The 27,278-nt window shown below is 35.3% G+C and overlaps 1 protein-coding gene across 1 annotated transcript; it reads left to right on the top strand.

The window, feature by feature from the left end:
• Positions 1-1,119: 1,119 nt before the first annotated feature.
• On the top strand, positions 1,120-12,967 carry CEP15 (centrosomal protein 15; the record flags this gene model as incomplete). The annotated part of the gene is made up of 4 exons (XM_084247576.1): positions 1,120-1,172; positions 2,517-2,631; positions 10,891-10,965; positions 12,833-12,967. 4 exons carry the CDS (start codon positions 1,120-1,122, stop codon positions 12,965-12,967), a joined length of 378 nt encoding a protein of 125 aa, XP_084103702.1.
• Between the last annotated feature and the right edge of the window lie 14,311 nt (positions 12,968-27,278).

The following is a 27,278-nucleotide window of genomic DNA, read 5'->3' as shown; positions in this document are numbered from 1 at the left end:
GACGCTGCATTCGCGCATGGGAGGAAGGCAGCTGGGGTTGGCCTGCAGTGATCTCAGCTGGAAAGAGCTCTAAACTACCTGTAGCTGCAGGCGCAGAAGCCAGCCGGCCAGCGATTGCTGTCCACGGTGCTGAGGAAAGACAGCGGTGACTTGGGGAGGAAATCGGATGACGGGACGCTGTCTCCATTTCCTTTGGCTGGGGTCTGCGTCCTCCACTCAGCATGTGTGTGCTGAAGGAGGGACTCGGCTTTCTACCAGCACTGGACATGCAGACCCTTAGCAAGCAAGCAGTGTTTAATTTCATAAAATCTAGGATAGCCAGTATGTTGCAGTCCAAGAAGGAACTTCACTCCTGTCTTTTTCTCCTTTAGGGCAGGCATCTTCAGCTTTTGCATCCAACCAGTTGCCTTCACACTCAGTCTTCAGAGAAGTTCACTAGACCTCTGTATTGGCCCAGGCTCTTCAAACCAAGGTGAGCTTGCCTATCGTGCCAAGTGCACCATGAAACGGATTTTCTAAAACTCCCCAAGAGAGACTGGGGCAGCCAAGGCAAGGTGAAGGGTCCCAATTGTGTTTTCCTGCACAAGTACTTATGAAAAATACTTTCCTGTTTGGAAAAGAGATGCAGAACCGGGCAGTCTTCCAATAAAGGAAAGGCCATGAGTTTCCAGTTGGTTTTTATATTTGTTTGCCTTTCTATGTCTGTGTACGTGCATGCACGCTCGCACATGCATGTGGAATGGTGTTCCTGTGTTGAATTTTACAGAGTAGAATTTTTTTCTTTCTGTTGATTCAATATAATGTTTACTAGCCTTAATACCAGCTGCTTATTTATTTTGATTTCTGAATAAAGTTAGCATGTGCGAAAAGAGGAGAAATGTGTAATATGTTGCATTTACCTGATTCATGGCATTCCTAGATGCCCACAACATATGAAAAACTATGCATAGTGAATAAAAATATTTTAAGTACCTTCTTTTATTTTATACATTGTTGCAACTCAGTGGGTTGAGGTACTAAAATAATCACATGTTGCCAAGCTGAGAACATGTGGTAGACTTAACTTTTAAGTATTTTTTTTTATTTAGCAGAAAGCTTATAAGGCAGCTTTGATTAAAGATGACTTCCTTGATCACTCAAGAAATTCAACTTTCTAAAAGACATGAAGAAATGTAAGTTTTTTAAAAAAAGGCTAATCTAAATATATTTAATGGAACTGACTTTATTAGTAAAACTGTATACACTGGAAGACTTGAAAATCTGAAAGTCTATCATTTTAGTTTTCTGACATGAGAGATTTTGGTGTTAGGAATGTCATTGTCTCCTATGAATAAGGTTGAAAGTTTACATTCTATTATCTTTCTACTTGTGGTCATGAGTAGCTCCATAAATTCACCATTTCTCTCAACCTTTCCTAGATTCCAACTTCTCTTAGCCTCTTCAAGGCAAGCTTCAACCAGCCACATATCCTGCACTTCATTTAATGCTATTTATGCTGTCATTTTGAAATTCCTAATGATTTTTAAGTAAGGAGCCTCACATTTTCATTTTCCCCAGGCCCTGCAAATGATGTAGTCAACCCTCCACTTCTATTTGGTATTAACCCTCTCAGTTCTGTCTGTAGGCTCTCATGTTAATTACCAGGCCTTTTTTCTTGGCATATTCAGATACTTATCTTACAAAAATGACTGTTCAAAGACCTGGGTTTGTAGTTCTACCATCAAGAATAGCCCTACGAAAAGTAATATTTGAGGATCCCTGTAACTATCTGGGAAATGGTGAGACTTCTGTAAACCACTTTTGTATTTTTTATCATGTGACATTTTCCTAGTAATCATTTAAGAGGATCAAAAACATGTAAAATGAGCATTTGACCAGTGAGACACTTCTAAGTATAATATATGTAACTAATTAGTTTGATAATTTACTTACAACTTTTTATATCTGTCTTTACTTACTGTTATACCTTGTTGTGAATTTGAGTACATACACACAGCCTTTCATTCATATATGGAGCCATCATCTTTCTCTTGGAAAAAGAGAAAAAAAAATATTTTTATTGCTTCTTCCAACATATGGAAGTTTAGCACAATTCTAAATGTGTAACATGAGATTCAGGGGTATTGAAGTGTTAAGCAGAAGGTTTCGTATAGCAAGTTATATCAATGTATGTGTCTGGGGAGGTATATATAAGTATGTGTACAAAGGGATATGTATTACAGTTTGCATTTTCACCAAAAATTAAAACATATTTTCAACACTCTAAAATAATTTCAAAAGACCAGAGAGGCTAAAAAACAGAAGTATGTACTTATGGTATATATGTTAATGAAAGTAAAAATAATTTTACCCAGATTGAAGACTTATTGAGCTACCTAAGTTTTTGACAGAGTAAATGGCCTTCAAAAAAGGCTGAACCTGAAGTGAGTTGCAATTAAAAAATGAATTTTTTATATTGGTTAAACAATAAAATATTTGCTTCTTAAAAACTTAATATAATCTTCATTTTTTTCTAGAGTATCACAAAGACTAATGTTACTTCAACAAAGGGAGAAGAAATTTGGAGAGCAAAACAAGGAAAAGATAAAAGCAGCTGAGTCAGCTTTTGAAAGGAACCTCTGTCTCTTAAAGGTAAGTTTCCAAGACTTCAGTATAGACATCTTTATCCACCTTTCCAAAGAGGTTTTTGTTGAATTTCATAATTTTGATTATATAAATTTTTGTTCTGAGTGGTAAAATAATTTATAAGCAAGAGTTTATAAATCCTACATACAAACTCAGTTGCTTAAGTACCCTATAGAGTCTTGATTCTTTTTCAATAAAAATTGAAGTTTGCTTAGTTTTAAATCAACCACAAGATCACAAGTAATGGAATTTTAAGGTAGCCTTTGTGTAAAAAGAAATACAAAACATAGCTTTCCATCTTTCATCTTTTGTTTATAGTGTGATCCTAAAACACCATGAAGTACCTATAATGTATTTAGATCCAACTCAACACTATTTAACAACATAGGGACAAGAACAATTTAAATTTTGCCCTACTGGGACCCCAGTTAACACATACAATTCGTACGTAAGATAACAGATTTCCAAGGTCTCTTTGGATGGTGATGGAGGAGGTGGTCAAAGTGTATGATTTTGCAGGGCCTCACCATTTGGTCAATGTGCCCATTTGTAGTAAAATCATATGTGCAACATTTTTGGCTGCTTGCTATACTTTGCTTCCAGAATTGCATGGCTTCATCCATAATTAAAACCCTAAAGTTTGCTTCCATTGAAGCTTCCAAGAGATACTATGACTAAAACATTTGGTAGTAAGGCTATATTATTTAAGTTATAAAGAAGTGTTTTCAGTTTTTTATTGTTAAATATTTTCATCGATAGGCATGATATAGTTATCTTCTGTCCTCACTAGAGGATAAAGGAAGAGGAAAATTCAGTTATCTTCTCAGCTTCTGGCAGTTTGATCCACAGTAATTTAAGTCACAGCCATAGTGCTACCAAAGCATTCTATATTGCCATATGTCTTACTTGCCCAATGGTGTTTGCAATATTTATTTTAAAATGGAAATATATAGGATAATTTGGAATTTGCTGTGAAAAGTCAGAAAAATTAAATGAGAAGACTTGGTTGCTACTTACCTGCAGCAAGTGATAGGACATTGGGTTGTCAAAAAGCTTCATTTTAATAAGCAAGTATTTGATGAATGCCCAGAGTTCCTACTGTTGAGCTAGTTCTGGGCAGAAAGTGGAGATGACAAAATAAGTATAAACCAGAGTTCTTAACCAAGGAGTTCATGGGATTAGTTTATGACATAAAGTTATCACAGGCAAAATATATGACCTTGTGATCAAACATTAAATTAGGTAGAATACTCAGAACACCAGGAATAAATGTCAAAAAATCTTTGATAGCTAGAATGTTCAAGAGGACTCAGAAAAGAAGTTAAGCTTGAGCTGTGGCTGCTTAAGCAGAAGGTGAGGCATTTCAATGGATTCTTACAGAAAAGCCAAGACTGGAAAAATCAGTGGTCCTATTAATGGTCATGAAACCCTGAGCAAACGAGCTGGGGAAGTCACAGGAAACAAGTCACAGGACCAAATAAAGAGAGAGACTTGATATGTAGAGATATTATGGTACGGAAAGTGTCTGAGCATGAGCAAACAAAAATAGAGACTTATATAAGAAACAGATGAGTGGGTACTGAAGAGAAACTAATTTGCTATTTAGATGCAAGGTGATTTCAAGAATAAAGAGACTGGAGTCAAGGAGGGTAGCTAAGAAATCACTGTCCTATCTAGAAGGAAGATGTTGAATCTTGTCTCATAGTCATGAGAACCCACTTTGCTATGTTTATTCCCTGGTTATCAAAGTAATATAGTCTCACTATTTAAAAAAAAACTTGAAAGCGCCAAGATAATGAAATAACATACCTCCCATATCATCTCATCCATCTAGAAGTGAATATTCTTTTATATATTTCTTTTCAGCTCTTTAATAGACATTTATTGAGCACCTATTACACCCTAGACACAGTGCTTACTCTTAGAGAAGTGGTCTCTTCCCTGTCTTTTCTTTTTAAACATTGTTTGAATAATTGCACATGGAATTTTGTTATCCCGCTTTCCTACATAGTTTAAGCTTTGACAAAAATTTGAGTGGCTCTACCATGAGAGTTATTGTGAAAGTAAAATAAACAGAATTTTGAGTTGGGAGGGATTTTAAAAAAACAGATTAGATTGGATTCTCATGAAAAAAAAATTTTTTTAACATAATATTTTTCAAAGCTGTAAAATATACAAAAGTAAACCTGTTTGGCTTAAAGTCCCACCCATTCAGTTTCCTTCCCTCCCCGGCTGTGGCTCTAGGGAACTGTGAAAACCTTTGTTCAGAGCTAATCCATTAATTTAGAAATAAGGAACCATAAGATTACTGCTCCTAATACCTCATGTCAAGAATAAGTTTAAGTTACATAAGGATATGTATGTAAGCATAGAACACACTTAAAGGAGTCCATTAAAACTTGGAAGTATTCCTATAAAAATAGTAACAAAATAATGATGACCTCTATCACATTCTGTTAATTGACTTTATTTAGATGTTCTGATTATCCCCCAAAGTGGAATTAGCTTTAACATTTGGAAAAGAAGGCAAAACTAGCATTTTAAAATATATATTTAGAAAAATCAAATTTCTTTTAAGACAAGTATGTTATGAATTAAGGGAAATTAATCAATTAGAAAAATCACAATGGCAACCACATATAGAGCTAAGAAATATGAATTATATTCACATTAGCAATAAATAGATAAACTATTTGGGGATGATCTTCAGGGGTATGCATGACTGATATAAAGACAGGTATTATACTTCATGTGGGATATTTAAGGGAGAACTTAAAATGGAGACTATTACTTTTCTAAAGTCTGTTGTCATAACAGTATTTTTAAATTTAATAACCCCCCCCAAAAGAATCTTGTATCAAACCAAATAAAGTGTCTCTAAATATATTTGGAAAAATAAAATAGTAAAAATATAAAAAATAGAATTTGTAAAAGAGGAGCAAAAAGCAAGAGATTGAGCTCATCAAAGATTCAATCATACTAGTAAGTAATGGATATAATATAAACACTGAAGAAAATTCAGTGTCTGTTTAGTCAATAAGTATCATAAAAGACAGTGGACTTGGAAAACAAGCAAGTTTTTCTTCTTAATATTAATAATGAATTTCAACTACCTTAAAAAATATAAACATAATTCGTACGGATATGGAAGACTAAGAATTTTGTTTCTACAAATACTTCCACGATATAAATTTCTCTTTCCCACCTTTCTCACCACAAAAATTTAGTTTTACCCTAACAGGAGGCATCGTGGTAATAAACATCATCTCCTGACAAACACGCCAGGGTGAGAAAGAGGAGCAAAGTGCTAGAGCAGATTAGAGATAAAGCGAGCTTCCACTGCAGAGGGGCCTGTAAGCCTCCGTGGGGCAGCTGGCCACTAGATGCAGCCTTTAACCAAAGGGCACCTGGAATGACCAGTGACTCACAGGACCACATCCCTCTTCTTCTTTTCTCCTCACAGTAAGTTTAGTGAATTCTACTAATGAACCTCCATCTTGTACTTTGGTATCTTTATTTTTTTAATCCCAGAAATTGACCCTTTAGCATATTAAAAGATTGAAAACCAGACTTGACAGCTGGTTTCAGTCATCTATCAAAGGCGGGGGTGATATATTGCAGAGTTGGCAGGGAGGGGTGAGGGTAGGGAGAGAGGAGAAACATTTTTTGAGCTGATAGATTTCATCTTTTCTAATCAGAACATAGGCTGCTGAATCCTGCCTGGAACAAAGTTTACACCAAGGCATTCCCATTGGAAACTTGTTGAATTGTTATGAAAAATGTCAAGCCTCTTAGCAGAAGGAATAGAAGGATGTTATTTCCATGAGCTGATCACCTAGATTCACTGTCAAAAAACAGTGAATCTCTTTTTATCTGTACTCCTTACCTCCACCCACAACCCTGCAGAATATTTTGAAGCTCAGATGTCACATTGTTTCATCTGTAACTGTTTCAGTATATTTAAAAGATAAGGACTATTTTAAGCAAAATCACAACATTATTTATCAATTTAAGAAATGAACGGTAATGCTGCCTTAGCCAATCAGGACTCACCTTCCCGGATTAATTTGAAAACTTTTTTATATTTGTTTAATAAGGATCCAAATAAAATTCAGCATTATCACTGATTGATAGATCTTAAATCTGTAAAGCTCTCCCTGCCTATTTTGTTTTTTCCCCCCTGTATTTGTTGAAGGAATCGGGTCATTTGTTCTGTAGAGTTTCCCAGCCTGGATATTACTTATTACATCTCTGAGGTATCACTTAGGATTTTCCTCTGTTCTGCATAATTCCTATAAATTGGCAGATCTAGAGTTGCGCTGTCCAATGTCAATATAATGTGAGCCACATATGTAATTTAAAATTTAATAGTAAACACTTAATAAGGCAGGAAAAAACAGATTAAATCAATTTTAACATTTTACTCAAAAAAGCATTCAAATTATTTCAAATGTAATTGCTATAAAGAATTAGGAAATATTTTGTATTCTTTTTTCTCAAGTCTTCAAAATTTAAGTGTATATTCTACTTACAGCACATCTTAATTTGAACCTAACATATTTCAAGTGCCTACCAGCCATGAAGCTAAAGGATATTGCATTAAGAATTCAGATTTAAGACCTGATGAGATTCAGGTTCAGAGTTTTGGGGGAAAACACTTCTTAGTTTTCTCTCGTCTTGGAATATTAGCTGTCACTGATGATCTTTGCCTGGATATAGTCATTAGGAGATGCAAATAGTGATAATCAAATTATTTTATTTCTTCTTACTCAACTTTCCCTCATCTATTATTTGGTTACACTGAAATACATTTCATACGAAAAACCATGTTTCATGCTTGATTCCTTCTCTTCTCGTTTTCAAAAGATTGTTCACTTGGAGGATACATGAGGACTATTAAGTGTTGCTGAGTGTTTTTTTTTTTAATTTATCTGGCATTTTAAATGTTTAGTCCATTCTACTTTTTATCTTATTTATGCTCAAATTGTCCTCTTTAAGTCATCTTTTGAATGCCTCTGATGTTCTGAACAATCTTTGATAGATTCCTTTCTTTGTGGTATGATGAAATCTTCCAGGCTCATCAAGTGCATTTGCTCACCAGTCTTAGAATTGATCATTGCTCCAAGGCAGCCTAGATGCTTTTTTGGTGGGAGCTGTTGAGAGCCTTCAATTTAGGCACTAGTGGTGTTTAATGTAACTTTTTTTTTAAAGATAAAATCCATCAAGAGATCCCATTAGTAAGTCTAGTGTAATTAAAATATTGCAGGATTTTTAACTTCGAATCATTGAATCTTTTACTTCTAACTTTTTTCTCACACCAGAAATCTCAGTTCCCAAAGAATTTTCGAATACCAATGTAATGTCACTACTTATTTCATCCTGTGTTACAGACACCACTAACACCAATAATACCATTACAAAGGATGGTTTTCAGTAAGATACTTTCACACTGATTTCTGTCCTTACCACTAGGAATGCTCAAAGTACTGTTTTACAACCACTTGGTGTACCTCTTCATGCAGTTATACCAACTAATTAGCAGTTAGATTTGTTTCATTTAGCTTTCAATTTTTAGAGATTTTTTAATTTGTTTTATAACTAAAATTTTAAATGGCCTTGTGGTATATCTTTAAAGTAAGATAATAAGGTATAATCAGGTGTCTAGTCTCTCCTTTTCTCCTCCTACCCTTTTGAATACTTTTTGTAAGTTTTCTTGTTTATATTCAGAAAATATTAACCTAAGAGTGACCTTAGTCATTTATTCACTTAGTGAAGATTTAAGTGCCTGGCACATGCCCTGCATTTATTATTAGATTTGTGGGTGTGACTCACAGAAGGTTCTTATATGGAAGTATTAGAATATAACTGCTATAGAAGGCTGGGGTCATGTCAAGGAATTCATACCTGTAGTGTAGCTACTGATTGTTATTTTTTAATCTAGAGAAAAACATTTTGTAGTTTTTTTTTATTTTAAAGAAAAACTAAGCAGTTCTGTGTTAGGTGTGAATTAAAGTAAAATAAGAACTAGTCCAGCCTGAGTCACAGAATGTACTTGGTAAGGATTATTGAATGAACAAGTGAAAGAATAAGGCCACGTTATTGGGCATGACATGGGACAGGCTAGGAGGAGGCAGCCTGAGAAAACCATCTATGGAGCATTAGATATTTTTTCAGACAGGGAATAAAAAGAGGTGAAGGTAAAGGATACACCCTGGGTCTCTAGGAGAACAGAATTTCTTACTATTTTTCACTCACCACTTTCAGTGGGAACATTAGCTTAGTTCTATAAAGAAATAAGGACTAAAAGAAAAATAAGGATTACAAGTTCACCACCACCACTCCACACCCACCCCATGCCACCCGCCCCCAAGCAATAGCTGAAGCTAGATGAGAGATAATCTTGGAGGAAGAAAAAGTAAAAGGACTAGGACAGATTAGGACAGATGTCACAAATCTTACAAAAACCCACACTCAGGATTAAGGAGGGGAAAAGGAGCCAAATAAGGAGAAAGAAAAGCAGGAGTCAGGGAGATAAGCAAAACATCTAAGAAACTGGAAATATCACTTAAGGAAGAAGTTCTGTGGCGGGGTGATAATCCCTTGTTGAAACGCTGCTGAGATGACAGTCAAGTTACTAACTGTAGACCTGCTTCACCAGGCCATGTACCCCTACTGGTGCCTGCTCTTTCATTTGAAAATCTGCCCTTCTTTAAGGGATTCAGTATCTTCATTCTCTGGTCTTTAAGAAAAAATGTCCACATGCTACTAATGATAAAATGTCCACATCCTGCTAGCGATAACTTTGTAAAGTGTTCTTAGAGTAATGGAATAATTGGGCCTGTGATTTTCGTTATTTGTTTGATTCTAAAAGAATAATTTCTCCAGGACCTTGTAAAATCTCAATGTACTCACAGAAGAGTGAGCCTCTGTATCAGCACTGAAAGCTCTGTAGCATGTGTCCGAATTGTCCATTTCTGGTACCGGTCAGACATGCAAATAGATGGGTTTTTTATCCCTAAATTGATGTTTTTCCCCTTCAAATCACCTTCCCCTAGACAGCAGGTGCATGAATGGTTGTGCAACTTTGGGGAGTCCCTTTAGGGAATTTCCTGTTTTTCCCTTTTACATTTCACACCCATTCCTTGCTCCCGCCGCTACCATCTGCTATATCTTTTCTCCTGTTCAGCACTGGCTTCTTCACACCCCACTCCCACGCCCTTTTCCATCTCTCTCCGTCTGTCCAACAGCCCTGTACTTAGATTGCTCCAGTGCTTGTGCCTGGATCAGAGAACTTTCTCTTTTCTATCAACTCACTAAGCTCGAAGGAGAGACAAAATTTGCACGGCCTTCCACCAAGGCCTCTTTAAACTTGGCAAATGTAAAGCCAAGGCAGGACAATACAGGTGCTGATCTGGGGGGCATTTCTTCAGTGGGGTGCTACTGTTTCAATGACTTACAGAATTCTACTTTTCTGGGCATCTACTTTATACATGTATTAAGGTAAAATCTTTACCAGGGTATATTATAAGTTTCATGGCTATGTTTCTGTAACTGTAAGAGAAAATATACACATCTATAAGTTAGTAAACTACAAATGAAAGCACAGTGCTGGAATGCCATCAACTGAACGATACGCTACTTAGCCATAAAGTTGTCACTGAAATTAATTTAGAAATCCAGTACTAAAAATCTAGATAGTACAGTGAAAAGGTTTTTGTCACAAAATACTGAGGTACCTCACTGAGCTCCTCTAAATGTATGGAGTTTTGTGTAAACATAAAATAGTAAAATGGAATATTGAACAAATGTAATGTGTGCCATTAATAGACTATTTGCATGATCGGAGAGACTAAAACTCTAAGGTTAGCACAGCATGAGTCTGAGTAGCTGCTTTTAAAATCGAATATTTGACTCTTATCCATCCAACTGTTTTTAGATGATTTTAGTAGTCCTCTGAGCAGTTTTAGAGGAAGTTCTTTGCAAGAATTATTGGCATTTACTAGCAATTTAAAATGAAAAGGCAGAACTTAGAAGTACCACCCTCCCACACCTTGTAGTTTAAAATGAGAAACCCTGCAGTACTTGAAATCGGTTAATTAAGCAATGATTGGTATTCCTACCCCAGTGCCCCACCATCATTTCAAACTACACATCCAGAGAAGTGTTGAGGCGAGAGATTTGGAGTATAGTTATTGCTGTTACAGTGATCATTTATGCATGCTATATAAAAACACTGGTTTATTTAATGCTGATATTTGTTAACAGGATATAGAAACAGCAGAAAAGTCTCTCCAGACCAGGATTCACCCTCTTCTACCACCTGAGGTTATTTCTCTTGAGGTGAGAATCTTAAGGAACAAACGTAAAAGAGACTATTTTTTAGTAGGGTATTGTAAATTAACAAATGATTATATGTATTTCCCAGATTTAGTCAATAAAAAAACAAGATCTGATCGATCTTTATATATCCATAGTACCATGTTTTATAAGTAATAGGTAATTGATAAAATTCATTTTTTAAAAAGTTATCAAGTAATTTTATGAAGATCCTGGGTCTTTTATAAGTCATTTAAAGACAATCCTGTTAAACAAATACACAGTGAATTTTAGGATGACAGCATGCTTAACCAAAGTATTTTTCTCTTGGCTGATAGAAGTAGCAATTAAGTCCCTTCAACCAAAAATTCAACCAGTGCTATTTAAATGCCTACTGTCCTGTGGCATAGTGTGGTTTTTGTCGGCTTTATTTTGATCAGTTCAAGAACAGACTGGGGAAATGCTAATAAAAATTAACCATATTTGATACAGGAATGCATCTGTGATGAAAGGGACTTTACTACAGACATAATAGTTTGATTATGTCCTTTTCCAAAGGCAGTTTTTCTGGCTGCTCATCTAAGAATCTGAATAGACTCAGAATTGAGGGTGAGATTTGTCCCTCATTTTCTGTGTCATCTAAAGTAGATGACACAGAAAGGCGGTGTACACGTATAGAAAAAAAAACTCTAGTACAAACTAGTGCCTTGGATATATCTTTTTCTTTGTTGAATTCTCCAATGCCCTACCCTGGCCCAAGCAGGGCCCACACAATAGGGGTTAATCCAGCTGTGAATGGTGGAGAAACTCCCAACCACGGGCCTCAGTTGGCATTTTTCCTCGCTAGTCTTGCACAGCAGGATGACCCTTATTTTAAGTATGGCAGGCTATTTCTCAAAGCACATGCACAATTGTATAGATAAGTAGAATTCCTCACCATTTCCAACTTACAAGACCCATCAATCTTTTTAATGCCCAGAGTGAATAATTTTGTGTTCCTAATGCTACCTACCTGTTTGGCTGAATTCCCCAAAATGAGATTGATGGTGTTGATCAATGTAAAATGTCTTCCTATGACATGGTGCTTTGCTGGTTTAGTTTTCTTAGGCCTCCTTAGGGCAGTCACCCAAGAAACCATCAAAGCTCATAGACACAATGCAGCTATTGCATGAACTTCTAAAGCTTACAGGTTGCTAGAGTCAGGCCATATACAGCATCTCTATTTTCAATTTACTGAATTAAAATTAGATGATCTATTACTGCCTCATGCTACATGAAAAATCTGGGACGAGATTATAATTTTTCATATCAAGTGATTACCTAAAAGATAAAGTGGATGCATGTTTTTATGTTTTTTTTTTCCATATAATTTAAGGTGTCATTCACCTAAGTCTTATACCGTAGCATATTATTCACATTTCATTTGCTGATCTTACCCCAGGTTAAACTTTCTTAAAGTTAATTCTAAAGCAGTTTTTCATGTTTAGTCATTTCATTGACATAATTTCAGTATGGGTAATCATTTGGTATGGGATTTGGAACAATCAACAAGAACATTTAATAACCGTGTAGCCATAAATTATACTACTGGTAATAATCACAAGGTTCGCCACAAGAGGGCGTGTAAAATCACAATAAAATTCTAAAACCTGTAATTCTGCCAGGGTCTGGTTTTACTGAGAAATTTGAAAATTAACACTAGTAAGTAGCCAGATTTTTTTCTAAAATTAACATAAAATATTCTGTAGAGGAAGTGCATTCTACGTATATGTGTGTGTGTGTGTATACATGCACAAACACACTTAAGTGAATAAACATTTAGACTATTATGAAGAGCCAAGTTCAATTGCTTGATATGCTTTTTTACTTTTGGATGTTGTTTTTTTTCCAGACTCTTTACTGGGCATCAGTAGAAGAATATATTCCCAAATGGGAACAGTTTCTTTTAGGAAGAACACCATATCCTATTGGTGCAGAAAATCAAAATGAAGCAGGAAATACCATTCAAAATAAAGCACAGCAATAACTCCTCATGCTATTTCAAAAAACGTGTTTAAGTAAATCTGTACTTTAAGGACTATGCAGGTCACTTCAGAAATTTTAGAAACTGAGTATGTTCCTACTGTCTCATGACCTCATCATGACAATGAAGATAACGAAAAGCTACTGGGATGTCTCAGGTTTCGCCTAAAGACTTACTATTATTTCCAGGTCATGAATCTGCTTTCTGCAAAGCCCATGGAAGTGTCAGAAACTAATATGGAAAGGTGGATGGCTTCTTAAATAAATTAGGAAAATGAGTGCTGTGTGCGTTGTTTTTTTAAAAAATCAATTGCTGTCATTCTCATCTAAACAGACTACTAGTTCTGAGTTGTTTTCTAGAATCTCATATTTTTATCTCATATTTAGATAAAGCTCATGATCAGAGTGGTTGCTCGCTGTTATACTGTCTTTTAAAAACTGGTTTAGCATAATGATATTTATCAGGAAATATGTTCATAGGAATTTGTCTCTCATAGATAATCAAATCTCTACAAGTTCAGGAAGAAAAAGCTAAACTTTAATGCATTTGATAAATAGCAAGTTTGGGGAGGGCTCAGACTTGGTTCTGAGAAAGGATATCGATTAGAGCCGGGAGTGGTTACTGCACACTGACTTGGTTATTTAGGGACTGCCAACCCTTTGAATACAAATAATTCTTCTCCCTTCTTTAAACTTCCCTCTCCCTTCTGTTTTCATTGTTTCTGAAACCACTGTCACTCAGAAAGCTTTAGGTCCCAACCCTAAATGCTTTGAGATTCCTCACTTCACCATTGCTTGAGCACACAAAAATAATTACAATTTTTATAATTACAGAGGTAGTTCCTGCTAGTAAGAGGAGTCTACACTACACTACACGTTAAGATTTTACATTACCAAATGGTTTGTGTTTTTAAATGAAGACAATAGTACATGCTAAAAATAAACAAACAAAAAAAACCACTGAAACATACATTATGCTGAGAAGTTCCTGTAAACTACCATCTTGGAAAAATCCAATTGAGTGGGTGTTGGTGTGGATAACAATAACGTTGTTTTCATAATATGCGCTGGCAGATTAGCACACTTCTCTACAGTGTTAACAGTTGTAATTAAGGAATAAACAGCACAGAGTGTCAGTCCGATGACAATTTCATCTATAGTGTCACAATACAAAATGTCACAAAATATTAGAACTGTTATGTAACTATATAAAGTACTGGCTGAAGAGCTGAACGCCTTTGAAAAGAGGAAGACAGAAAGGAAGAAAAAAGGAAACTGGCATGGACACCAGAACAATTTTATACCTTCTCAAGAATGTTCTGTCACAAAAATAAATTGATAATTTTTTCCCTGTTACATTACAGTTTGGTTCCTAGCCATCCAGTTGATTTAACAGGAGAATGCAGGGCTTTTTAGCAGCTTTGAATTGGTAAACAGATTTAGATGAAGTAGAAAGGAACATGAGGAAGGTTTTTTTTTTTTTAACATCCAATCTTTCCCAGCATATGCACATAAGAAGGTGAATGAAGCAATGTGAAACTTATTTCTCTTTAGTCAAGTGAAAAAAAGGCTAAACATTTGTTGAGATGGTAAAATATTGTGTCAAGCAAGTAGGCACATTCCAAAATTAAACAGTGGTTGATACGTTAAAGTCCTCAAATATTTGAGTGTACATTTCTTTGGAGTTCTGTAAATTAAATCAGTAGGTTAGATTAAAATACAAAATGAAGAGCAATTTAACCAGCTCAGAAAAGGTTCAGATTTTTTCCTCCTGAATTGACTGACTTGCTAAGTAGTTTTAAAAGGAGGGGCGGTAAATTTCTGGGTTGATGTAGGGCCCAAGGGAAGTTATTTCCAGACTTTAGCTATAGTATTTCCCCCATTTCTAGCTCACACATCAAAAACTCCCAGAAATGGCTTTATTCCTGGCCCACATAAAATTCCTTCTGCCCTCACCTCCTCATAGAGGAAAACAGATTGCACCACATGGTGTATGTTGTTGTTTTTTTTTTTTTTTTTATTCCCATAGGGACCTAGACACCCTATTAAAGGGCTTTATATTCCTCATGGTAAATTATCTTTACATAGGAATTTCTAAATATTGCTTTCTATAAGGAAGGGAGAAATACTGTATCTAATGTGTTGTGTTTTGTTTTTGCTTTTGTTTTTGTTTTTGTTTTTTACACACAATTAGTAGGAAGTCAAATAAGGAAATGAAAATGTCATCTACTCATACCTTTCCCCTCCAACTCAGAGCCCTTACCACAAGCCACACTGTATCTATTGTTCATGAAAGTTATGAATTTATAACTTATTAGAAAAATGGAGTTTTCCAAATAAAAGTGGTTATAAGAATTTGTTTTCACATCCTTTCGTGGGCTATTGCAAAAGCATGAATATTCATAACTCATTTTCTGCTGAAACACATCCAGTACATGACATTATTAAAAAATGAAATGCCAAAGATCAGAAGAAGGAGTTTTTCTTCAGTTTCAAAATATAAATCTTATTAAGTACTAAGGGGAAAGCCTAATATGCTGTAAGCCAGACAGCTGGTCTTTCCTATGTGTAGGGAGCAGCGTGAATGAAGTCAAAGGGACAATTTTTCTCTATGCACAAGGTATTTTCACTTGTCAGCTTAAGACTTAGATGAAATCACCTTTAATCTTCTTTATATTTTTGTCTTCTCTGCCCTCATCCCCCCTTCCATAAAAAAATAGTAAGATGGATATGTGGGCACATTTATTTTTCAAATCAATCAACTTACTTTGTAGGTGATTTTGCACCTTCTGATATAATTGGATAGAGAGGCTGAAGTGGGTTTATGAGAAAGCAGGGTTTGCAATCCCCGGTTTTAGATAAAAGATAAAAACTTTAAATCTACCAAGAGGTGGGTTTTAGTGTATAAATGTTAATGCACAAGACCATGAATTTGCTTTAATCTACAAAATATATTCCTGTCCTTCTCGTGTCTATTCATTTATCTTTTTACTCTAAACCAATTCACATCTTTCACTTTATTTTTAAAAAGACACTATTTTATTTGAGATAAAATGATGTAAAAATAAAAGTTTCAAATATCCCTAAGGAATTTTGTCCCCTTTTAAAGAAATACCCAAACATAATAGCTGTGTGGCTTAACACACTCTTCAACTTCAATAGTCTATGTTGACCTCTTCCACTTTAATTAGGATAGTAAGATTATCTTTTTTTTTAAGATGTTGACCAAAATCTCTTCAGAAAGGGTAATAAGCAGGTGGTAAGTTCAAACAGAATGAATGTGTAGAAAATATGGGGAAAGGTAGAGAAGTTACTTTGAGAAAGCTTCAAGTTGGAACAAGAATTTGTGTGTATGTGTGTGTTTCTTATGAATTAGAAGTTAATTTGTCTACACAGGAAATTTAATTCCCCACTTGCTAATAAAAGAATGTTTAGAGTTTTCTGGGACAAACATGGGGACGTGTCAAACTTCAGCAATTAAGGAGAGGATTGATTTGTGGATTCGACACCTGGCATTGTGATCTCCCTTTCTAACTGGAACTGAGATTATACACTTACTAAAATCCAAGAATAAGAAAATAACTCCAACAAAGAGGGGCTAAATCAACACTTCCGGACATTATCTTGCCTCTCAGATTCAAGTTTCCTTACTTACACGGAAGAAAGGACTGTGTCCCCCGCATTGTAGTAATGTTTCAATGTTCTTATTCTAAAAATTCTTCATTTGTGTCTCAAAGAGACTAAGTCATTGGGAAAGTAGTACCTAGACTGACCATAGTACAAATCAATAACTAGTACATCGCTGTATTGAGAAGAAACAATGAAATGTTTGTATTTTAAAAAAAGTAATGGCTAACTGGTCAATTATGGTCAGGGACTTTTTATTATTCCATCATTTATCTAGGTTATCAATGTAGCCTTTCCCCCCTGTTTTTCACAATAACACTAGGGGAAAAAAATACTGTCAATTTCCAGTTATATATTTTGACTAGTCCACCTTTTCCTTCATCTCCCAAGAAAACTTTTATTTCACAACTCATCTCCAATTATTGACAAGATCCATAACACAAATATATCCTTCTACTGCAATGCTCTGTTACAGGAAAACAAATACTGAGATGTTCAAAAGAAGCCAAATCTAGAGCTTTTAAATGTGATAGCCAACAAACAGAGGTACATAACATTTGAGCATCATTTATTCATTCACATATTCACCAAATATTATTGAATTACTGTGTAGCAGGAACAGTTCTAAACACTAAGAATATGGCAATAAACAAAACAGCCAAAAAAATCCATGGTCTTCATGGAATTTACATTCTGGGTAGAGAGAGTTGAAGGTAATAATAAACAAAAGTAAACATGATACATTAGGTGGTGATAAGGTCAAATATTGCGTGAACATCTAAAATGTCTTCTCAATGCAGAAATAAAGCAGATTTCATATTTTCTCATAAAATAGGACAGAACAGAAAGAGTGTTTTCCCCTATTGAAAGATCTTAAATTGGGAATTTCCAGTGTAGCAACGCTTCCACTATTACTAATTTGGAAATTGTATAAACTCTTGGATAGCTTCAAGATAAAGAAGGAAAAAAAAAACTTATTTCAACAGATATTTATACATCACTGTTTATAGCAGATTATTCACAACAGCCAAAAGGTGGAAACAACTCAAATGTCCATCCCTACTGAACAAAATGGGATGTACAAAAAGCAAGATAGCTATACTTACACCCAACAAAATAGACAATAAGACAACATGACAAGAGATAAAGAAGATTATATAATGACAAAGGGATCAATTCATTAAGGAGCTATAACACTCATAAAACCTATCCCAGACTGAACCATGAAGAAAGAGAAAATCTGAGCAGACTAATAGCATGTAATTTAAAACTTCAACACAAGAAAGCCCAGGACTGGATAGCTTCACTGGTGAATTCTACCCAAAGTTTAAAGAAAGTCAAATCTCCTTAAATGTTTCCAATATATTAAAGAGGTGGGAATACTCCTGAACACATTTTTACAAAATCAGCCTTTTCCTGATACCAAAGTCAAATAAAGCCAATACAGAAAACTAGACCAATAATGCTGGTGAATACACAGATACAAAAATTCTCAATATATTAGCAAATCAAATTCAACAATATAGTAAAAGGATCATTCATCATGACCAAGTGGATTTATCTCTGGGATACAAGGATGGTTCAACATACAAAAAGAAAAAAAAAAAGTCAATCAATATGATATATATCACATTAATAAAAGAATCACATCACCTCACTGGATGCAGAAGAACAATATACAATATCCTTTCATCATTAGAAATAAAAAACCTCAACAAATTAGGTATAGAAGGAACATACCTCAACATACACATTGCACACCTTAAACTTAACACAGTGTTATATGTCAATTATAGCTACATTTTCAAAATGTGGAATATACAAACACTAGAGTATTATTCAAACTTCAAAAAGGAAGGAAATTCTGCTGCATGGGTTTACCCTGATGCTAAGTGAAATAAGGCCGACAGAAAATGAAAAATGTTCCATGATTCCACTTTTATGAAAATGGAATTCATAGAGACAAAGTAGAATGTGGTTTGCCAGCAACTGGGGAAGGGACGATGTGTGACCATTAAATAGTTAACTCCACAATTTCAGTTTGGAAGAAGAAAAAGTTCTGGAGAGGGATGGTAATGAGGTTTTTAAAACAGTGTGGATGTGCTTAACGCCACTGAAATATACACTTAAAAAAGATGAAGCTGGTTAATTTTATGTTGTGCTGTTACCACAAAAACAAGAAATTGTCACTAGGAATCATCTAAACACTTCTATAGTGTTCATGATTGTTGTTTGTGATAACCAACCAAGCATACATAAGCAGGTTAATGCCTCTTAGGAAATTTTATCAGTAAACAATCCATTATATTCCTGTTCAAGTTGGTTTAACCACCAGCCGTTTGAAAGTTTGGTGTTATAGGTTACAGTGTTTATGTCTATGACGCATCTAACAAACAAGGTTCTAGTCCTAAGTCTGCCACTAACTGCCACTCAGTCACCTCGGTGAGTTGAATTAGAACTGCATTAGCCAACAAAACTTTCTATGATGGTGGAAGAGTTCTGTATCTGCACTGCCTAGCACGGCAGCCACTAGTCCCGAGTTGCTACTGAGCACTAAAAATGCAGCCAGTGCAACTGGGAACAATCTGGGTACAACTTTGAACAATCGGGATATCTGAATCTATCCTTTCAAGTTTTATGAAATCTAAATAAGAGATCAAGTATTCCCATGAAAACTCAGCATCAGATGAAGATAGACTATAAGTATAAAACACTGGATTTCAAAGACAGTATGAAGGAAAGAACTATAGAGCTTGTTAATAATTTTTGTATTGAGCACATATTGAATTATTTTGAGTATATTGAGTTAAATATATTATTAAAATTAATTTCACTTGTTTCTTTTTACTGTTTCTCAAGCAGCTACTAGAAAATTCAAAATTACATTATACTTTACTGAATAGCATTAAACTCAACAATTCCTAAGAGCCCTTACCATCCTCAGTCAGTAATTTTATAAGCATTTTTAAAAATCCACTCTCATATTAACTCTAATTTAGTAATTTATAATTACTAAGTTGGGCAGGGGATGGCAGGCAGACTTAAGGTTAAATAATTAATTGGCATCTTCATGCTTTACTTTTAACAATATTTTAGAAGTGAAAGTTTATTTTAAGAATGGAGTCAAACATCATTTTGCTCTCAGAGATGTAAATGTTTGTTCATATTTAGAGTCCCAAATCTAAGCACAATGTTTAGGACATATTAAATGTCCCATAAACACTTTTGGATGAATATTAAATCCAGGGCTTACATTTTGATCAGACTCTTAATTAAAGTATATTTGATGAGAACATTTATTAAAGATGAAACAGCATGAGGCCACAACCCAGAGAGAATAATTTGGCACTGGTTTTCTTATGGTACGAGATAAAAAGAAGCTGGATTTGAAATGAAAGGTTTGCATTTCCTCAGAGGACCCTGCTAATCACAAAAGTAATGTTGGTCTGTGGTGATAGCAAATCATCTTTTATAGGAAAAGTAGTGAATAGTCACATATTAACCATCAAGTTATAGGTGGTAAGGTGGAAGCAGTGTGACATTAAGTGACTGTCAAAGTCATACCAGGGACTCCCCTCTTATACCTGGGAACTCAGCTTTGGTGGTTTCTGCTTCTCCCCTATTCCAACTACCACATCAATAGATTCTCCAAAGGACTATAAGAAGCAATTACCAGCTAAAATTAGGGTGAAAGGAAACACTGCTTTCAGAAAGCACAAGCCTTAACTTCATGAACATAATAGGCTGAAACCAAATGAAATTAGCATCATTGCCGTTAACTAGTAAAAGACTGAGCAAACACCTTGGATTAACCCTCAACCTAGGGCCTCCCCGGTGGTGCAGGGAGTTGAGCGCATCACTGTGAAGCTGTCCACAGCCTCTACAGCGCAGGTTCGATCCCTGGCCAGCCAAAGCAATACCCACATGGCACGGCAGACCTCTCCTGTCTTGCCCGCTGCTCCCCTCAGCAGTGTTTTCAGTTCATCTGCCTGTTCTGCTCCCCCCTCTGTCTCTGGTGAATCCTCTCACCCTCCTGCACCTCTGGCCTGTACCCCAGGTCTTGTGTAAATAAATAAATCTTTTTTAAAAATTAACTTTTTGAAACATATACCAGGTCCTTCAAATGCCCTGACTGTTATCAAGAGAAATGTTGCCATTTTGGCATCAATTGCTAGTTGCTTGCTGATTTGAGAAAATTTCTTTTATTTATTCCCCTAGATGCACCTCAAATTCAGAAACTCCTCTAACTAGAACAAAACTTAGACCTCATGCTCCCTTTTCAAATCGAGTCAGTATTCAACAAATATTTATTATTGAGAGCAGAAGGTAGTAGGAATTATGGAGTGAGCTATCCCTAATTGTGGCTATCTCTTGTGTGGGTTGGGGGAGTCAGCTGTATGAACAATGCAAAGTGTCACAGAAAAACCAGTGCAGGACTTCTAGCCTAGAAATGAGATGGGGGGGAAGAGAGGGTAAGGACACTAGGAGAGAGAAAGAGAAGCCAGCACTACATTGTAAGTGGTCCTGAGTAGAGTAGAAACTAGCCAAGAAACGTCCAATTTCAAGATGGCAGAGAAGCAATATGGACATCTTACTGTATTCATCTCTTACAAGTGAGGGGCACCTCCATTTCCTCACCTCAAATTCTCTCCTCTTTCCACTCAGACAACTAGATTCAAGGCCATCTTTCTCAATCCTTTGACAGAATAGACACAATAAATAATTCCCTCCTCCTTAAAATGCTTCTGTAAGTTTCCAGATCCCTGACAACTCCTCTCTACAGGTTCATCTTCCTAGCCCCTCACTCCCAGATATTAGAGCAGTCCCTGGTTCAGTCTATGGCCGATTTCCCTCTCTAGTTATTCCCTCAATAATATCATCTAGCCCACGGTGTTAAGTATAACCCTTTATGGGGACAATCCCAAATAAATGTTCTCAGTTCTGATCTCCTTGAGCTGATAATCCCAAATTTAATATATTCAAAACAGAGTTCTAGATTACTCCCCTCAAACCTACTCCTCCCATGCCTTCTCCATCTTTGTAAACGACATCAGGATCTCTCTCTATGCTGCTAGTAGGAGTATCACTTTACAGGGCAATTTTGTGCTCTCTGTAACCCCCAAAATACACATACCCTATGACCCCAAAAGTCCATTATCCTAGAGATATATCCACACAGTTGTGTGGCTGGACAATGAGCCATATATAAGAATGCTTATTAAAGTTGTGTTTGTGCTATTTCAAAAACTAAGAACAACCTGGCAAGCCTTAGAAAAATGGATAAAGGATTCTAATATCTACACATACAGTTGAATAACACTTAAAAGGCATGAGACAGCGCTACATGTAACAATGTAACACCACCCCAACACACTTTTAAGTGAAAAAGGCAATATGCAGAATTATTCAATATATCATTTCTATTTAAAATATGTATATACAAAATAGAAAATATGTTTATAAAAATAGAATAAAATGTGTATCTAACAGTATACTCCATGTCTTACAAAAAGATAATATATATTTGTATGTTGAAGGGCACAGAAGCAAAGAAATGTCAAAGGGGAACCTCATCTTTTTCTGTAACACTAATATTTCACAGGTAACATATGAAAAATGATTTTTGAGTATAAGGAAATTAGTTGAGAGAACTGGGATAGAGTTGATATTCAGAATGGAGTTAACAGCAAGAAAGCATGAAAGAATCAGGCATACTTAAAGAATAGATGCATATTGTTGGAACATAAAATTTGAAGCAAGAAGTGGCAGAAGTCGAGACTATAGAGGTTGCCTGGACCAACTGAGGAAAATCTTGTGTGCTAAGCACAAGAGAATGTCCACATGGACATTATCCAATGATTCCATCCCGCTGACCCATGTCTCATTGACCATGTTTTTCCATTTTCAATGGAAAATTTCTCAATAACTAGGATTGACCTTATGTATTTCAATGTATCTTAAATCATTAGTTTTCTTGTAACCTTAAAAAATAGTCATTCCATATAAGTCCTTTCACAGTTCTTATAAAAGTTGCCCTATTAAAAATCATTGTATTAGTTTAGGCATCATAAAAAACAAACTTACATAGACTACGCATCTAATAAATGACCCATGCTCTGTTTCTTTGAAATTCCAGGAAAAACTTAAGTTGAAACCAAGATAATTATAATTACTTATGAAGTTAGTTTCAATAAATTTAACTGCATTACAACTTATGACACTCAGCCCAGCGAGCATGTTATTCATTGATCATATTTTTGTTTCTTTCATCAAATATTTGTTGAGTTCAACTGTGTCAGGTATTGAGGGTAAACTGATCAGGACAGACATTTCCCAATCTCATGAAGCAGGGAAAGATTTATTAGAGGAATTACAGGAACAGAGAAATGTAAAATTACAACCCTGATAAGTTCCACAAAGGAATGTCCCAGAGTAATTTAAGCACATAATGAGGAAAAATGACTTAGGGAAGTTAGGAAAAGATTTTGCTGGGGAAGGGGAGATTAAGATAGGAAGAAAAGAAAAAGGTAGGAGAGGCAGTAGTCAGTAGGGAAATTAATTCTTCTGGGCAAATGAAGCAACTCATGCAAATGTCCTGTGGCTGGAAAGATAGAATGCTAATATTTCAGTAGACTTTTGAAAATACAGTTGCTGCTCCCTAATTTTTCCACCCAGAGAAAAATGGAGAGACTATAAATATATAACATACCAACACACTTAACCTTGTCATACTTCTCTACATAATGTTTTAGAGTGGCAGACAAGGCTCTAAATCCATTATTTGTTTTGGGGTAAAACTTCAACGTGAGGTTATTCCTCTTCTAGTTTGCATTGCTTAGAGAAGTACCACAAAATAATCAAAAGCCTCTGAGAATGAATGACTTGTACTCATAAAGTAAGAAAATGATGATAATTTAGTAGGAAAAAGTCAAAGCATTCTGTTGTTCCACAGAGAGAGAACAAGCACTTTATTACTGAAATTTTTTATTTTATGGTAGATTTTAGCATAGATAGAAACTGCCTGTCTACACCCCAGCAAAAATATCCTCAGCAATGACTTTCCAAAATGGTTTTGACTACAATTCACATTAAGAAATCTATTTCTCAGTGTGACTTTTATATATGTATATATACCTATCTGCCTATTATACACACATACACACACATAAATAAAAGTTTTGTGTTTCAAATACACCAGCTTTAAAAAAAAAAAAAGATTTTTAAAGAGCAAGTGGGGAGATGGGAAATTAAGCTATTTGGATACTGGATATTAAATAATATCAAATAACTATTAATTTTATTAGGATTGGTAACAATTACATTTATGGCTGTATAAGAAAGTACATAGTTAAAATATACTGAAATATATGGAAATGGAATGAAGTAATGTCTGGGATTTGCTTTAAAATGTACTGGCAAAAAAATATCTAAAAAGAGATGAAGCTGGTTTGGCAAAAAGCTTGATAAATGTTGGATCTGGGTGATAGATATATGTGGGTTCATTATAGTATTCTCTCTGCTTTTGTATATGCTTGAAATGCTTTATAATTTAAAACAAATTGAGGATCAAATTAAAAGAACCGATTCATACTCTTATTATGTATCATGCTTTTTGATAATTTGTTGTTTTATTTTTAACTGAGTAATAGAAGGGGAAAAAAGTGCTCTTGCTGACCCCCCTATGTTAATTGCATGATGCATGAATATACACTTGTGATACATGGTTTGAGATTGCCAGATACCTTGGTCTTTGATTTGACCACAGAGAATCATTCTAACACAAAAGATACCTTTTGGTCACTTCGATGCAAATTAAAAACAAAAAGCCTAATAGTCATCAATATTTCCAACTTCTAGAAATGTAACACTCTTGACATTTCCTTAATTGTCTATTTAAGTTCAATGTAAATAGCTGCTGCTTCTTTGGGAGTGCCTGATAATGTCTATCACAGTACAAGGATGTATGTCTCTCTGGTGACATCTAAATGTTGATCTTGTAAATTCTACAGCAACACATAATGTAGTACAAAGATATGCCAAGTAGCATCAAATTTTTTTTTTTCAAAATCTGGGTTTAATATGAGTGTCAAATCAAATTTAGAGGAAAACAAATCAGAGTGTATTCAGATGATTTCAACTAATTAATTCTCTCCATTGATAATATTGTGAACCCTGGATACAGAGGTTATTAAATGCTTTCTTTCTGTTGTTACTTATAGCTGCTAATTTACAGAGTATGTTTACTGCATAAACTCCTAATTTTTTTTTAAAATGACAAATCCTATGTTTGGGCAGAGTGGGAATTTCCAGCAATAAATAAATATCCATACCCAAGGTATATTTATTGTGCTGAAATGTGTATTAAAAAAGAAAACCACCTATGGTCCCAAAGAAATACATCACACTCTATTTTCCTTGAGTTAACCTGGGAGAAAGCACCCATGAGTTCTAAAATGCCAAAATGCCACTCTGACTTCATGAATGCCTTCCTTCTTTCCCTGTGCAGCAGAGACTGTGGGTTGGCTCCCTGTCATATATATTGCTGCATCCTCTGCCCATTCTTAACTGCAATTGCATTTATTCAGATATCTCTCCAAGTTTTCAGTGTTTCCGAGAAGCAGCTCCACCCTTACCGGTAGTTCCAAAAGATGTCCTACAATGGTCCTTACCCTGGCAGGCTAAGCCCCTGCTCCTTGCCATTGGCAGGCTTAGCAGCGGACATGTAGTACACATGTGGCCAAAGTGATAGGAAGGTGAGTCAACCAGGAAGTTTCTGGGAAAGCGTCTCATACTAAGAGACCGGAAATGGTTCATTTCCTCCTGAGGTGGAACTCCTAAAGCAACTATCATCTTAAGAAAACTTACAAAGGAGGGCCAATCTGAAAAAAAAATCACACAAAAACAGACCTGAATCTCTATTTGAGTTGCTTATATGTAAAATGATCAAATCCTTATCACTTAAGCCACTTGCATGTTATCTACAGCCAATTGCTCTAAATGGCACTTTTTTTTATTTCAGGCAAAATTTCACTTCCATTAAGCAATTTGTGAGTTTAAACTAAGAGTAGAGCCATGTGACTCTAAAACAACTGGTCATTTCAGCTCAAAGCCAAAAGATGAGCCAAGTGAACATGGTAGCAAGGAAAAACCCAAACCGCACAGATCTCTGAGAAGTTTAAGGATGCTCCAGCCAACAGGGTGAAGTTGAGGTGAGAGCAAAAATAGTAGACAAGAAAAGTGATGACTCGGTTAACGTATTAGAGGAAGGGGGAAATAAACCCTCGCACATCTGAACTTCACACATCATTATCCCCAATACATTTGGAGGCATGACTATAAGGTGTCAACAGCTACTGAGAAAGATCTTAGCATTCTGGCTAATTATGAGCCGAGCTGTACACTAAAAAGGATGTCCAAATGGCTAAAGTTCTGAGCACAGACACAAGATGAGCTGACCTATTTCACTACATGGAACCCCACAGTATATATAAGCAGGTGATTTCTGAGGTTAAGGATCAGCAGAAGGAGAGATGCTGATCTAATCTAATGCTTGGGGAGAGAGAGAGAGAGAGAAAGGGAGAGAAGATTGAATTTTGACAACAGATCTTTTTGTGGGGATGGGGCAGCTAGGGCACCCTCATTCTGCAACTGATGAGAGATGACTGGGCAAGGAACTGGCAGTGTTTTGCTGTACCACTCTGTCTTCACCAAGGAGTGTAAAAAAAATAATGACTCCTTTCCGTTTCTAATTTTTAGAAAGGCACGCCTGGTGCAAGAAAAGGTAGGTAGACTTGGTTTCCATTAAGCTCAGAAGGGTAATGTAAAGTTAATGTATTTTGACTCTAAAAACATCTTGAGCTCCTTGAAAGAAAGGAAGTATGTAATTTTTAAATGAGAATAAATTATGTATTTTATGGAAAGGAGTTATGCTTGGCTTATGATATTTAAAGCAAAATGATCACAGCATATGTTTGTTTTATATTATTTGAGAAGTGACATTCGATTTTAGAACATTGCCTAGCCCACAGTAGGCACAGATACTGTTTGAAGGACTGTTTGTTGACTAATTGCTAAAAAAAAAAAAAAAAAAAAAAGTTTGAAGGGGTGAAGATATATTGTTTATTCGTCTTAATAGGGGGAAAGACTTTTTAACTTCTAAAACTTCTAAATAAGTTTAAAGTCTTTTTTGCATGATATACTTTTAGAATAAATTATTTCTATTATTACCTTTGGGTTGGGTTTTTTTTTTTTAAAGCTGACGGACAATTTTTAAAACTAGCAAATATATTTTTAAGCAGTTTCTAAAACTAAATTAAGCTTGATAATTAGGTGTAAAATGAGATGTGAGTGGCAATTCTATTTAAACGCTTTTAAATCTATTCTATACTTGTTATTCTTAATACAACATTTGAATTTTAGCAGAATTTGAATGGAGATAAAGTCTATCTATGTATATCTGCCTGCCATGGAGGGTTCCATGGATTTATTTCAAATAATTGTTTGCTTTATTTTGAAAATTCCCATAATATAAATCTATTCATTCTACAGGATTTTTGCTAAAAAAGACCTAACATTATAAACCACATTTCAAAAGTGTACAAAGTACATTTAATTCGAATCTGACCTGAACATGTACTATTTCTTAGAAGCTTATCAAACCCAAGCCTTTGAAAATGCATACACTGTAA

This window comes from Talpa europaea, assembly GCF_964194135.1.
Source record: "Talpa europaea genome assembly, chromosome: 11".
Classification (NCBI taxonomy): domain Eukaryota; kingdom Metazoa; phylum Chordata; class Mammalia; order Eulipotyphla; family Talpidae; genus Talpa; species Talpa europaea.
The sequence above is the reverse complement of the archived record's forward strand: the minus strand, read 5'-3'. Positions and strand labels throughout refer to the sequence as shown.